General features: G+C 34.4%; 3 protein-coding genes across 3 annotated transcripts; all 3 read right to left on the reverse strand.

Moving 5' to 3' along the window:
* Positions 1–206: 206 nt before the first annotated feature.
* On the reverse strand, positions 207–4,346 carry LOC146157336 (small ribosomal subunit protein eS7-like). The gene is made up of 6 exons (XM_083386674.1): positions 4,312–4,346; positions 3,864–4,017; positions 2,952–3,095; positions 2,337–2,401; positions 802–952; positions 207–312 (listed from the first exon to the last, which is right to left on the reverse strand). The coding sequence occupies exons 2-6, from the start codon at positions 4,008–4,010 to the stop codon at positions 238–240; spliced, it is 582 nt and encodes a 193-aa protein (XP_083242800.1). The 5' UTR covers positions 4,011–4,017; positions 4,312–4,346; the 3' UTR covers positions 207–237.
* A 469-nt stretch (positions 4,347–4,815) lies between these two features.
* LOC146157337 (uncharacterized) lies at positions 4,816–8,193 on the reverse strand. The gene is made up of 6 exons (XM_083388330.1): positions 8,060–8,193; positions 7,789–7,868; positions 7,140–7,260; positions 6,490–6,639; positions 5,983–6,124; positions 4,816–5,170 (listed from the first exon to the last, which is right to left on the reverse strand). The coding sequence occupies exons 1-6, from the start codon at positions 8,126–8,128 to the stop codon at positions 4,848–4,850; spliced, it is 885 nt and encodes a 294-aa protein (XP_083244456.1). The 5' UTR covers positions 8,129–8,193; the 3' UTR covers positions 4,816–4,847.
* An 825-nt stretch (positions 8,194–9,018) lies between these two features.
* Positions 9,019–14,945, reverse strand: LOC146157338 (tektin-2-like). Its single transcript, XM_083387262.1, has 9 exons — positions 14,735–14,945; positions 13,926–14,053; positions 13,562–13,708; positions 13,137–13,207; positions 12,887–13,030; positions 12,133–12,355; positions 11,333–11,476; positions 10,263–10,342; positions 9,019–9,556 (listed from the first exon to the last, which is right to left on the reverse strand). Exons 1-9 carry the CDS (start codon positions 14,874–14,876, stop codon positions 9,328–9,330), a joined length of 1,308 nt encoding a protein of 435 aa, XP_083243388.1. The 5' UTR covers positions 14,877–14,945; the 3' UTR covers positions 9,019–9,327.
* Between the last annotated feature and the right edge of the window lie 227 nt (positions 14,946–15,172).

Raw genomic sequence — 15,172 nt, forward strand, 5'->3', positions numbered from 1 at the left:
CATATTTTCAAACTAGCATTGAGGGTAGTTTTGCGACAGGAACTTAGATATTGTGCACTATGCAGCTCCATTAACCAAGTGATAGACTCAACCAATGCCAAGCAATTGGTTTATTACACGATGAATTCTTTATTTTCTCTGAAGACCTACTAAACCAAGAACCTTTTACTGAACCTGACATTCGCCTTTCTTATACAGAATAAAACTTGTTGTGGTTATTTTCTGTATTTTGCACGATTAAACGCCGCCAGGAAATTCAAAGAGAACCTCTTTCCCCGTTAACTTCTTGTAAACGGCAGAGTAGGTGTCGGTCTGAAAACAAACACATTTAAGTTGTGGCAAGACATCTACATGGCAAATGAAAAGACAGAATTATGCCAGGCCTTGCAAGTGATTCTTATTAATGTTGGTGTATCCGCCATGCAGCTGTTTATATTTTCTAGTGAAATATTAAGTTTTTTTTTAACTAATTGCAAAAAAGTGGTAGATCTATAATTTGGTATGCATTTTGTAACAAAATACACAGTCACAGATGGATTTAAGTAATAATCTGTACTGTATAATGAAATGTGATTCTTATGTCATGAGTATTTCGGCTAGGATAGCGGACATACCTTGCTTTTAAATGAGACCACAATTAAAGGATTTAAAAAGTTCAAGATATAAAAAAAAATTTGCTTGCATGTCAGAACTCACAACACATTGTTTTATACATGGGGCAGGCATATCATAAATACTACTTTTAGAATTGTGAGTGATCCTGTGACAGAATTCTAGCAATCAGTAACTGAACTGCTTTACCTTGTGCTCGACATTGTTTTGCTGGGATTTGTCGAGGTGGACCTTGATAATCCTGGAGCAGTCGAGCTTGACTCTGATGCGCTTTCCAACAATCTCAGCGGGGAAAACCAAATCCTCAAGGATGTTGTCGTGCACCATTGTCAGGGTTCGGCTAAACATAAAACATTTTTAGGAAAAAAACTATGATGATGTTAATTGTTAGGCCCTTGGGAGGTCGCGCACCATTGTCAAGGTTTGGCTAAACAAAAGAAAAAAATCTACTATGATGTTAGGCCCTTGGAAGTGTACTTCAAAGTAACTCTTATGATATAAAAGGGGTAAAAAACAGGTTTGGTATTGAAATAAAATTTGCCCAAGTCAATCGGACAGTGTCTACGAATTTGCTCACAAAATTAAACTAGGCAAAAAGTCTGCATTCTGTCTGGAATTTTTGTCCTATAAAATTGTTTTTTCCAATAATTTAACATGCCTTTCTTTTGTGTGCGTACACATGTCATACAGTCCTCATATGGCTGGTCTCCATTGAACTTTTTCCCATGTACAATAGCTTGTTTTTTTAAACAAATCATTTGACAGCATGTAAACAGTAGGTAGTTTGTGTAAACATGGGTTTGAACGTGTACTACAATAATCAAAAAAATGTCTTCGTTTTAAATATTGATATCCTCTCCCAATATATAACAATATATAAAGAAAGCAAAAGTGGTTGACATAGCAGGCCTGCACAACTCATAGTACCACAAGGGCTGCAACACGAAAACAAACAACTTTGTATAGACTTCATACGGAAACTGATGTAACCAGCATAAGAGGCATATAACATTTTCTAAAATATCCATACATAAATATGCAGCTAAAATCCAGCATGTAATTGTGCAAAGCGCAAATTCGTTTTGATATTTCTGTTAAAATAGGCAAACTTTCAGTTTAAAAGGATACTAATTTTTCGCACATAAATAAACTTTGAGTGTAAAGATTTTTTCTTAAAACTGACAAAAACATACTGATAATGGGTAGAGATTTAAAAAATTATATTTAAATAGTAAAAATTAGCAAAAAAAAAATAGTTTGCGAGGGCATTATCTAGCTGCCTTAACTAAAACAAAAATAAAAAAACGCCCCAAAGTTTTTCACAAAACTTACTATGTTATAAACCCCACAACGGGCCACCCTATGTTTTAGGGTGTGGAAAAATTGACACATAAGTACACTCTATGTGACTATTTATAAAACCACTGAATTTTTAATGCATCCGTGAGCTGAAAAGTTTGCTTGGTCTGGAACTGGCCTATATACACTTACATCACTTTAACTATTATCTGCTTACGTAAAGTATTTTGCCTTGTTGTACATGTTGTACTACAACAATTATGTGTGAGCGCGCGATGCACAGGCAAGTCAGAACTTATTTAAAATCACAGTAGGAAACCGAAAAGTTTTATTATGCCATGGGCCACACGCAGGGCGCATTAAAGAAATGAAACAACCAGATTTCAGTTATTAACTCGCTATTTCCAAAATAGATTTAGTTTCACCTGCGGGGTCGCTTCTGCTTGTTCTTTGTCCTTGTCTTCCTTGTTGGCTTGGGAAGAATTCGTCTCTGTGAAAACAACAATGTCAGCGTTAGCTTGAGAAAGGCCCAATTCGAACAACAATCAGCCAATACAAATATGCATATTTCACCATATAAATGAATGGCATCATCAGTTTATCTGTACAAATTTTTAGAATTTTTATCGCTGTCATTATGTGTGCTGTCGATATGATATCACTTTTTTGGACCGATACCGATACCCAACATTTTAGTATATATAACTTTATTCATTTTTAAATTATTATTTTGCATCTTAACTTGGCGTGATGCTATAACAAAAAAAAACAATTTATATCATATTTTAAGAAAAATTAATCATATTTTCATACTAAAATATCGGCCTATATTTACCAATACAGATATATCGGTATAAGCCAGAAATCAGCAAACCGATATATAGATAGGTCTATCTCTAGTTTGTAACCCCAATTTTAACAATGATCTTAAAACCAGTTTTCATTCATCTCAAGCCATAAAATGAACTAAGTAACACCTAGTAACAATGGCAATGTGTTGTAATTCATTGATTTGAAAATTTGAAGGGAACTATTTGTACCTGGGCAATAAAGACAATGTGCTTTCCACTGAACTTCTTCTCGAGCTCGCGCACAAGTCGAACCTGGATCTTCTGGAACTGGCGAAGCTGTGGAACCGGAACGAAAATGATGACAGCCTTGCGTCCACCACCAACATCCACTTCCTAGTCATTTAAAGAATAAAAAAAATCTGCAAATTTATTCAAATTACAAAAAATATATTTTAAGACTTTTCAATATGTCACATTAACTGAGATGATACAAGTTTGTATCGAAACATCTTAATCATGATAATGTCTATCAGCTGGACCTTTTTGGCTTTGCAATTCAATATCAAGCTACATTACAGATCCGTGCACAGTGTACACCAAAATTGATGAATGACTAGTATAAGTGTTTATTCATAAAAAAAATTAACACTTTTTATGATATGACTTCTAGTTTAATGTAAAAAATCATATATTTGATTAGTTCTGTTCATTTTAAATGCCACAGTTCTTTTGTTTTAGATTTTGTCAAGTCTATAACATAGTGTTTCCTAAACTTTTTAACTTGCAGAACACTTTTTACAGAAGAACAATATAGTAACTTTGCAATCGCCCTTACCACACAAGCTACATGCAGATATCTTTATAGTATCAATTTTACAGCGGAAAGTACATATTCAAGTTTGAAATGCTTGCATGTATGCCTATTTGTAATACAACTAACTTATTTTCCAAAATTTTAAAGGCATACTTAACAATCTCTCAAGGCACAAAGTTTGAAAATCACTGGTCGATCAGCAAATTTAGCGATACTTGTAGTCATGTATATCTAATTATGTAATATTCACAATAAGTGCGACAGCAATGGAAAAATAATCTCACGCCGATGAACAATAATCATGTTAATTCGTTCTACAGAACTCCAAATTGGTTAAGTTTACAAACCTTGGCAGCGGTGATGTACAACTCACGAAGGTGAGTCTTCATGTCGCTGTTGTTCTCCAGTTCCAGGATTGCCTGAGAAATTGATGACTCAAATTCGTCAGGTCTTTCATTGTTGGCTTTGTAAATCTTGGTACCCGCACCGTACATATTGATACTGAAATTAAAATAGAATGTCAATTACTAAGATAGCTAACCACTTTTTAGCAACTAGGGTTTAAAAACGCAAGAGGTAGTATTTCAGTAAACAGGCGTTAATAGATCGGTTACCAAAAATTACTGATATTGGGTTGAGCGAAAACTTAAGCGCCTGCTTTAACTTTTTACAGAAATAACTTGGGAGAAAAACTGTAATGTGACTGAAATTTAGTCTAAAGCTCGCAAAACCTTCATAGATTGTTCAATATAATGGATTATTATAGATAAAAGCTTGGCCTAAACATTTACCTACCTTGAGCCGACACGGCGACCGAAAAGAGACTGCGATTTCTATGAACGACGTGAGGTTAGAAAAACATAGAAATCATATAAGCCTTAAGATTTTATTTTTCCTAAAAAATTAAGTTTCTGGTTATGATCCTGGGATATAATTCCGGTAATAGCGAATTAATTAAAACAGAAGTTATGCGGTATGGCAATAAATATTTGTTTTGCTTTTATAATGCTTGCCTATTTATTGTAGGATTTATAACACTGCGATTTATAAACTTTCTTACCACTTCTTTCGGAGACAGTGGTTTAAATTAAAATTGATAAAATGTGATACTTTAAATTAATAGGCTACAATACATTAACAGAACCAAATATAAAACTTTCCTTTAGTCTCTTTTTTTTTGAAATACTAGTGGTCTTTTCATGCAAAACAAGTTTATTAGAAATCGCGGCAGTTCCATTACAAAAAATAAAAAGCAATACCAAAAATAACACAAGACAAATAAAAAACACGTAAGCTCTCGTAAGGTAATAAAAATAACCAATTCTAAATCACTACACAGCAGCTTCCTCTGTATTTTCACTCTCGTTATCGGATTTCAGTTCGCAGCTGTCTTCTGAGGATTGGTCCTCTTGTAAAACGCCATCTTGACTTTCTTCAGTTTCTTCACATTTGAATTTAGTTTCGGTTGCGGCAGTTTCAGCAGTTTCATCATCTGAAGACAAATCGTCCTCTTGCGTTGTTGTCAAGGTGTCAATGGTGGCCGAACAGTCTGTGGAAGTGACTTGGGAATCACTGGCTTGTTCTTCTTCATCAGTTGATTGTTCGGCTTTATTTTCGCCAGAGGATTGTTCATCTTCAGATGGCGAGTTTGCTTCTGAATATTTATAATAAACGAAGTAGTCGAGCGATTTATGAGGAGCAGTATTAAAGGCGGTTTAAACTATAGGCGCGTTATGCGCCTGAGTCGAATCAAACCATCAACTAATTCACACATAACGCGTTGACAGCGGTTGCCGTAAATTCGTTTCTCCTAACCGAAAGTGTAAAATAATTTAAATTTGGAGCATAATGGTTGGAGGTTGTAGTAAGACGTAGTAATAATATCAAGGCCCATTCAGAAGTAGGTGTTATTTTGAACGTTTCGAATAACGTTTTACTAAATTTCACTGATTATTCAGTGCCTTCTCACTATGTTGAAAACGAAGAAATAACGATAAAACTCAGCACCCAAAGCGTAAAAAAACACTTTCGGTTGAACAAAGTTGAATTATTTTTTAACTAAATTAATTATGAAAGTTGAATTTTAAACGTTTTCGAATAACGAAACGTTTAAAACATTCGAAACGTTTAAACTTCAACTTTCAATTAATTAATTTAGTTAAAAAATAATTCAACTTTGTTCAACCGAAAATGTTTTTTACGCTTCGGGTGCTGAGTCTATCGTTAACCCTGAATCAACTTTTACGATCATCAAACCGTCATAGGTAAAATATTTGCTAAGTGCTTAAAACAAAAATTTGCATTTAATTAATATTGCTTACATTTTGCAACCTAAACGAGTACTAACAAAATAAAATAATTTATCAGTTTTAGAGATTTAACTACAGAGCAAATTTAGTAAAAATTTAGAGTTTAAGCAATGCCTATGTCTATAATAACAAAAAATCTTATTGACAGCTAGGCTACCATTTTTATCCAAACAATCTTTTCCCAGTTCCTCGATGACAGATGCGAGGTATTGTGCTTGGGACGCAGTCTCCTCAAGGTTTTCCACCTCACTTTTCAGTTCAGTAATAATTTCATCTTTTTTCTCTATTTCATCTGCAAGCTAAAATGAAACCATATTGCTAGCATATTATAGATAGACGGAACTTGCATTATGGAAACATCCATGTCAACAAAAGTGTATCAAATTTTTTAAGTCATTTAATTATTTTAGAAATATAGTTTTATGCAAAGTATTTTTCTTTAAATGCTAATTAGATGTTATAAACAACAAAGTTGTACGATATTGTTAAACAAAATCATTTCTGAGACTTTATTATGTAAATTTATTTCTAAGTGAAGGAACAGATAAAAATTTACCTACCTTAAGCAATAGAATTTTTTTTTTAATTTAGAGCTAATAAAAACTTTACCAGACTTCCTCAAAAAAGCATTAACCATCTTTTTATTTAAAGCTTTCTTTTTTACCTCTTTGTTTTCCACCAACGCCTCATCGAGTGCTTTTCGTCGCTCTTCAGCTAACAACTCCCAATATTTAGGTGTCGGTTCCTCACTGCAAATCAAGTCGATGGCATTGGGAGAAGTGGATGTTGATGTTTGTGTTGCGATAGTCTTGCTCTGAAATTATAAGGAAAATGTCATGTCATTACACTAAAAAGTTACTATGTTTAAACCTTCCATTGATTAGGCATTAAACTCCAGAGTCGACTAAATTGGCAGTGGGCGATAGTTGTTGATAAGATGATACAGAACAGAATTTAGAAAGAAAGGTAACACTTTGAGAGCATTTTAAATATTCACAAAAAATCTTATTCAAACACTTATAGTCAATGTGCAAGTCAAAGGTAAAAAAAATATGATTATCTTCTACACTTTACCTCTTTATAATACTTATTACTTATGTCACTGACGAGTTGACGGATGTTTTGGCCCACCACTTTTAATCAGAATAGGTATGAAATACAATTAATTTTTATTTCATTATACGGAAAATTGAAAAATAATTGTGGGGTATGGTAAATAATGGTCAACTAGGCCTATTAACTAAAATCAGGCAATAAAAAAAATAGGTATATGGTTTATTTTTTTAAATATAGTTGCATGATTCAACTGTAAACCTTTTTTGCAGACTGGTTTGAGTCTTCGAAGATGACCAGTTTTCTTTTCCGTTCAGCCTTGATGTTTGTGTTAGGGACATCGGAAAAAAAGCTTTTGATGGAGTTTTTCGGGGCAAGAACCCTAATAACAAAATGGCAAAGTTCCGGTCAAGATAAATCCAAGTCATAGCATTGGCAACAAAAATAAAATATGATTGTTCAAAATCTGTAAACGCTTTCTATTCTGATCAACATTTTGCACAGCAAATACCAAAAACCTAAACAAGTTAACCATTATCTTATTAAATATTTAGATTAAACACTGTAGTTTTACTAAAATGTATTCAATTGAAGCCCCTTAATAAAACTCCAGTCATTTGTGTACATCACTTCGGTCCAGGTTAAGTAATTTTACCCGAACTTCTATAAGCAAGTTAAGGTATTTGAAAAAGTGAGTCAGTTGTCAGTTCACTTAAGTCAATTGATTTAGTCATATTATTATAACACTGAAATGCAATACTTTAAATGTGTACAAATTTATCCTAGAAAGCCATGGATATAAAACAGTAGCAAAGAAAAACCTTCGATTAAAAATCAATGCTTAACCACCACCCTATATTTTAAACTTATGTGCTAAAAACTAAATAAAAATGCATGATTTAAAAATTACCCAGCATTTTCTTTGTTGTTCATTGGTCTGTTTTGGAGAGCTCGCTTTTTCATTGCTCGAGGTGAGTTTGACGCTGATTTCTGCATAGAAAACAAACTTGTATCAAACTTATCATATAGACAAATAATACATTTTGCTAAACATTATGTGAATCAATAAAATGAGGCAACAACAGAAAATATATAAAAGTATAAAAAGTAATGCAATTATCAAGCCTTTAAACTGTTAAAATATATAACAATAATTGTGTTTTAGGAATTATTTGTTTTACCTTGATTTTGTTGCCTGTTGAATTTTCATTTTGATTCCAATGGGTTAAAAACATTTTTGACGAGAGCATCGTGTAGTTAAATTATATAATGAAAAAGTAGAATCAGGTTGTCAGGATAACTTATCAGATAAAACAATAATTATTTTTTGGGTCTGTTTTAACTGGTAAAAAGTAATATGATCTCAGGCCAGTGACCAAAATTAAAGAATTATTTTGTAAAGCGCAGTATATAAGCGAAAAAACAAAAAAATGCTAAGTTCCTTTTAAGAACGCATATCATTTTGTCCATTAGTCTCACAATAACTGCGGAAGCTTGTTGCAGTGTAGTGTTCAAATGACCTGCTAATTCGTCTATTGTTTTTTAGCGACAAACAACAAGCAAATGTTAAACAGTATCTCTAAAAAACAAACAACGAATGCTGATTTTGGCTTTCTAAATTCTAAAATACTTCGAATGACGCGCGAAACCTCACCTTTGACCCTAACTTTAGATTCACAACTGTTCATGATAAATAATCCATCAGCTTTTTTGATCATTGATCCGTTAAAAATGGGAAAAGAGACTTCAATTAAATCTCTTTGCTGTGGGTAACTACATGTACAGGACCAAAAGTTGCGAAGTTAATTTTGGCAATAATGTGAGATTATTTTATTAACTGCTGTAGGCAAGTAGTGTAAAGGGTTCAAATCGTTCAGTTGTTTTAATGTTCATTTGAATGCAAATTTTCAGGCCATTCTCGCCTTGATCATTCATAAATTTATTTGCAGGGCATAACTATAAAATAATGGGTAGCTAAGGTTAATTATGTGTTTGCGATGGAAACTAGAAGGTTTAATAACAAGTGTCTAAAAAAGTTATTCTCTAACACTCCAGTTATAGCTCTTAAGAAACTTAAAGCGAATGGCAAAGATGAACAGCACATTTGCTGAATTTTGCTCTAAAATAATGGATCACAACATTTTGTTGGTGATATTTGTATTACATCATGCAGTGACGTCACATTGTACAGGTTTGCAGTACATTCCAGAATTATAAATACAAAGCAAGCAGTGACTCAATAACGCGAGTGGTAATCTCCAAGTTTTCGGGCAATGCAATTATTAGTTTTTTTCGCAAACACGCCGCTCAGTCGGCCTGATTAAGTGCAGAGAATGGCTTGCGAAAAAAAACGCTGGTGAACGATAATGCCTCAAAAAACAGCCGGTAAAATAGTGCACACAAAACAACAACAAAAAATGGATGTTCGTCGAGGGGAAAGTGGACAGTTCTAGGCTAAATCCAGCTGGTGGACCTTGATTGGACTAGTCGGGGTCGAATAGCGACCTTGAGTGCGTTTGAAAGTATCACGTGGTTGCTCGGCGACGTATTTTTCGGCGGGAACGACCAGTTTTCTTCGCACGTCGACGCACTGTCCGTCCAGTTTGAGGGAGTTTCGTTTGCAAGCAAGATCGGCCTCGATGCGGTACAAGTTCTTGTACAGCCCATCACGTGCGTGGCTAGAAAATGCAAGGTCAAGCGGTTTATTCTCTTTTCATGACCTGTTTGTAGCTATTATCGACTGACTGTTGGTCCATATAAAATCAAGTAAACTGTTGGCCCATAAAAGAAAAACAAGTATTCAAAATAAAAATAAACTAACTTTAGCCATATTTGTCTAAATACCGTCAGGCCGCACTGTTTAGTTTGTTGAACAATTAATTCGTTAAATGTTTTTAGAGGCCATTTGCGGAACGCTGGTTTTCGTTTAGGACGATGCTAACGATTTGGATTGGATTGAATGACTTGAATTTTTACTTCCCAACCTATACAGCGCAATCCAAAAATAAGTCGCTCTTTGGGTTTGGTTGCATGGGTTTTAAGTATATACCTTATTTTCGTGGAAAGCCTTTAAACTAACTGGTTCTAGCCAGCGTTGCAGGTCAATGCCAAACGTTACAGAAAAGTGGCAACGAGCAAAACACTTATTTATACAAAAAGGACAAAACTGGGTATACGATATTCACCAAAATATATCAGTCTTTTTTCAATAACGTTTTGTTATGCTATTAGTTAAATGGCAATGGCAATCTTTTCAAACTGAGGTTGGCTAATCCCTATTGTAACCTATTTGTACAAAAAACGTACAATAAGCGCAACATACAACCTATAAATATGAACAGTAATGAGGAAAAATATAAACAGTAATGAGCACGAAATACTCACTGAGCTTGGGCGAGCTTTTCCTTTAGTGAAGCAATGCTTCCTTCAATCTGGTGGACTTCTTCAGTCAGGCCGTACTGAGGCTGAAAATGGAGTAAAACAGAAAATAAAATATATGTTTGTATACAAAAATCTAAATAATTTGGTAAAACAAAGCTAAATAATGACAGAATATTATTAGGTCAGCACATTCTTGAAAAATTTCAAAATTGTAATTAAACGAGATAAAAAGTATAATACAAATTGCATTATTTAGAAATACTGCACATAACTGTACAAAAATCCAAGGTTTTATTTAATTATTTCTGTCATTTTTTAAATTCTTATAAGTGAAGAAAGCTGTACAACTGCTGTAATAATACTGAAAAACAGAAATCAAACACTAACATATTATTTTTCGCATTCAACTTACAGTTGAAAAAAGTTGGAATCAAAAGATTAACAAGTCAAATTAATGACAACCAATTTTTAGTGGCAATAAAATAATAATTTATGTTCTGAAAAAGGATTCTTAAAACAACCATTTGGCTAATGTAATTGAATAATACAAAATGTTGCCAACCAAGTGACCTTATAATGTATTGAGTGCCGCTATCGAATGGAATTTCAAAACAAAACCTAACATGTCAATGTATCGAGTTACCGACAGTAAACAAACCGAACAAACGTAACATTAGAAAAGAGTGCTTTAAAAATTAAAGGATAACGTTTCTTGATATTGCGACCTCGGTGTTAAAATATATTAGCAACGGAAAATGTATCCTTGTGCAATTGAATTTAGAAATATATAAACTGGTTTATGAATTTAAAGAAACAGGATTTTCGATATGTTATGCATCTTATTTTAGAAAAATGATAAAAAAATAGAATAAATTAGAGTTTTAGAAAAATAATCCGTTCAAGAGTTGATCTAACATAAGACGTAATGGCTTTAATCTGGTGTTGGAGAAACCTACTTGCTGCTTATTGCTTTAATCACCATAAACAAAAAACTGCGTAGAAAAGTTAGCGACAAAAGTTTCTTTGTATAACCAGGCGCCCTATTCGAAAAAATATTATTCCAAACCCTTTACCTTGTCTCTGCAAAGTTCCACATTGGGCCTGTACGTCCTTGTTTCTAGCCTGGTGTGTGCGACCTTGAGAGGAGCAGCTTTGGCGCGAATAGCTTGTTCCAAGTTGCGGATGTCGGCCTCAACTTCCGCAATTTCCTCTTTGGTCTGAACAAGGGAATTTTTGGTGCTAAAAACGACGTTAAAACCGGAGACGCGCTATTAAAGAACTCTATAGCGGCGCACATTATGATGGGTAAATCATTTTATGCTGAACGCTTCACATCACCAAGAAATTTTCATTAGAACATATACGTTTGTAATCTAACCCCATAATGTGGAGGCTTGATTTGCCTAAAACCAAAAATGTATAAACTCTGAAACAGATCAAAACCATTACCCCAGTTACCCACAGCCTGGTGTACGCAACTTAACATCAAGAAAAAACAGTTTCTTACGTTAGTTAATTGTCGGTCCACATTCAGGCATTCTCTTAAATGGCTAGAGCCTGAAATAAACCAAATACGAGTGCCCTTACTAGTCTACACACCTGTCAGCATGAAAAACAATCGCTCACGCTGGCTGTGTACCTTCAATTTTTTTTGGGGGGGGGGGGTTAAAAATGCTGACAACACACCAAAACGGACTAACACATTGATCAGCAACCAACAATCTTATTTACGCCACTCCAACAACTAGATATACACAGCTTGATATTGAATTGCAAAGCCAAAAAGTTCAGCAGATCTTTTGGCTTTGCAATTCATTATCAAACTACAATACAGGTCCGTGCATAGTGTACTCTTAATATATACAAATCCCACATTGGTTTGCTGCCAGACCAGCTCCCGTTCAGCCTGTTCCATCTCGTGAATGCGCTTGCGGTAGGCGAACTCGGTGGCGGCCCGCTGAGCTTCAAGCTCGTTCTTAGTTTGCGCCAGGGTGGCGTCAATCGCTTCACGAAGCGTTACGCTGGCTCGCATCTCGGCCTCGGCTCGGTCCTTGTTGTACTGTGAGAACTGGTGCCACGACTCTGGGGTAGTGCTCCTGTCAGAGAAAGTTAAAGGTTTTTAACTGCCCGAGGGAAAACTGGCCGACTGTGTATACGGTAGCCTGTTGAGATCACTTCAAGAGTTTTTAACGGAATAGGTGAGAGGTGTACATTTTAGTGCGAGATCTTGTGTCATGAATTGTGCTTGCGTCGAAGAAAGTAATTAAAATGTTTGAATACTTTGGGAATAGTTATTTTAAGACCAAGTTTGTTTTCGTTTTTAAATTGATTCTTGAAGCATGATGGTAATCCCGATTCATTAGTAAGCAGATTCTAATGTAGACGGCTCTTTTATTGCTATACTACGAGTTTGCCTATTTTAAGTTTTTTATTTGATGAAATAGGATTGCCTTTTGTAGCACTTTCTATAATATTTTTAAATACATAATACATTTCTTTAGCGAAGTTTGCCAAACAGATAAAAACATTTAAAGTAGTCATCATAGCACATTTAGGAAATTTTCTTCAACTCTACCTCTTCACACAAATTCTACGTTCAATTGGTTAAATATTTCTTCTATACATACTCTTTAAGCACCCTGGTTGGGTTTGGCTTGTATGAGATTCCAGTCGATGAGTTGTTGGTTTTGTAGCATTGCTGGTCGAGGCCCTGTGCCTCAAACTTGTCCTTCTGATCATTGGCAAGTTGTTGTCTAGCTTCTCGGAGCAAGCTAGAAATAACATAATCCAGCCCTTGTTCAAACATTTTTCCACCATTGAGATTGTCTTAACACTAAGGCTTAGCTATTGTAAACTAATTTAGTTCAGGTTACTTACCACAATTGCTCAAATGATTCAGCAATTCGCTTCTGAAGCTGTTCTTTGATCTTGTTTATAACTTCCACTTCCTGTAACAAATCAGGGATATATTAGTTAACCGGGAAGTCATGCAAAACATAAATATAAAAATATCAGCCTATCTTTAGCATTTCATTATTCAGTTATTATTTTTATTGAAATAAAATCAACCATCCAAAAAGATTAGGCATATTTTAGTAAATATCTGAATCTGTTAATTGTGTTAACTTTTTTACTTTTTACTAAAATAGTGACAATAAATTTTGTAAGTTATTACAAAGGGTCCTCACTTATTTCTTATGCGGATTAATTACTCCATCTCAAGTTACTAATCACCCTGAGAGAAAAATCCCTTTCACATTGGAACAAATCATAATTAGAAAGTTGTTAGATCACCATTTTACCTTGTGAAGTTCAGCCTCCACCCCATCTCTGACAACATCAATAGTCTGTCTTCCTTCCCTCAAAGTCAGGCACTCAATGGAAACATCAAGTGGAAGAGCTTTTTCCTCCAAAGCTTGTTCAGTTTCCAGCTTGGCTCTATTGAGTGCCTACATTTTGACAAATATAAAAAGAAATTTATAAAAATAAGAGGTTTAAAAATCATAAAAATAAATAAGAAATTGATTAAAATAAGTTACACATTTGAATATGGAAACCTTATGTGAATCAATTTAAATAAAGCAGACATATGTTAAAATACAGAAAATTTAACATAGAGACAAGGTAATACAATTTATAAATTATAAATATTATTTTTCCTCTTACATGAATTTCTGCATCTGTTTCATCCAAGCACCTTTCAAGGGTCTCCTTCCACTTTGTGATGTCATCAATGCGATCATCCAAGCGTGTGTTGTTGTCATGCTGATCCCATTTTGTTTGATTGGCAGTTACTAGAGAGCAGGACAAAGTCCATATTGAAGTAGATACATTAAAGGCTCACAGATTACAATGTCTAGAAATGACTAATGAAGTTCACTAGCAAAAAAAAAGTACACAAGTGCACTGACAACAAGTAGCACATAATAGTTTGTCATATGCTAAAAATCTTATATCACAGAAAGAAAATAAAACTCAATGCTAAATAAGAAATGGCCAACTTTGTGCCTTTCTTTTGCCGAACCGAAAAAATCTGTTTAACCGGGTTCACAAAAGGATTAAAATGCACCCCACTTGTGCAATAAATAAAAAAAACTGGTACATAATTAATTTTAGGGGTTCATGTTTGGTCAGATAAAAACACTTGCGGGCACACTTGCTATGCTTTTTACAGTCGCTTGATTTTGACATTATTAAACAGCATACTTACAATGCACTTTTTTACAAATTTTAACAATGTAAATGAGCAACGTCTTTAAACTTAAAACCGCTTAAAATGTTGTAAATCTGTGTTCTAAACCTGATGTAACCATAACAAAGTTTATTTTATTGTTCTGTTATTGCAGTTTATTCATTGCTAGATACAAGACCAGCGCCCAAGTAAATTTTAGCACAAAACTGAACAATTATGATCGTATTTAACAGAAAAAAAAAACACAAAGGTTGAGTAAAATATTTCGCGACTTAATGCTTACCGTTCACCAATTCCCTCGCTTCTTGTCTGATTTGATGAGAAGCAATTCTTTGGCGTTCGGCATTTGTTGAAATAAAGTCGTTCGACGCGAACCAATCGGCCGGCGCGAATCGCTGGGTTGGCTTCAGGCTCAAAGTCGCCATTTCCGCAAAGTTTTAGGTCTCTCGAGGAATCAGGCAATGGGATAAAAACCAGAGGAGCTTCGACGCAGCACAAACTCACCGCGTTGTTATGACGAGTTCACAGTCACTATGACAACCGTGACAAGTTACCACTGTCGGCGCTATTAGGCTACTTTTTTTCTGCTGGGATTTCTTCTTACCAGGCCTTGTGCACTTTATTTTGCATTTTTTTATGAAATAAATGTCTAACGCTAAACTTCCTTTAAAGAAGATTTTGTAACGATTTGGTTGTCAAAAATCGTCTTGGGCGTAGCATA

The sequence above is a fragment of the Ascidiella aspersa genome, chromosome 4, assembly GCF_963924565.1.
Source record: "Ascidiella aspersa chromosome 4, kaAscAspe10.2, whole genome shotgun sequence".
NCBI lineage: Eukaryota > Metazoa > Chordata > Ascidiacea > Phlebobranchia > Ascidiidae > Ascidiella > Ascidiella aspersa.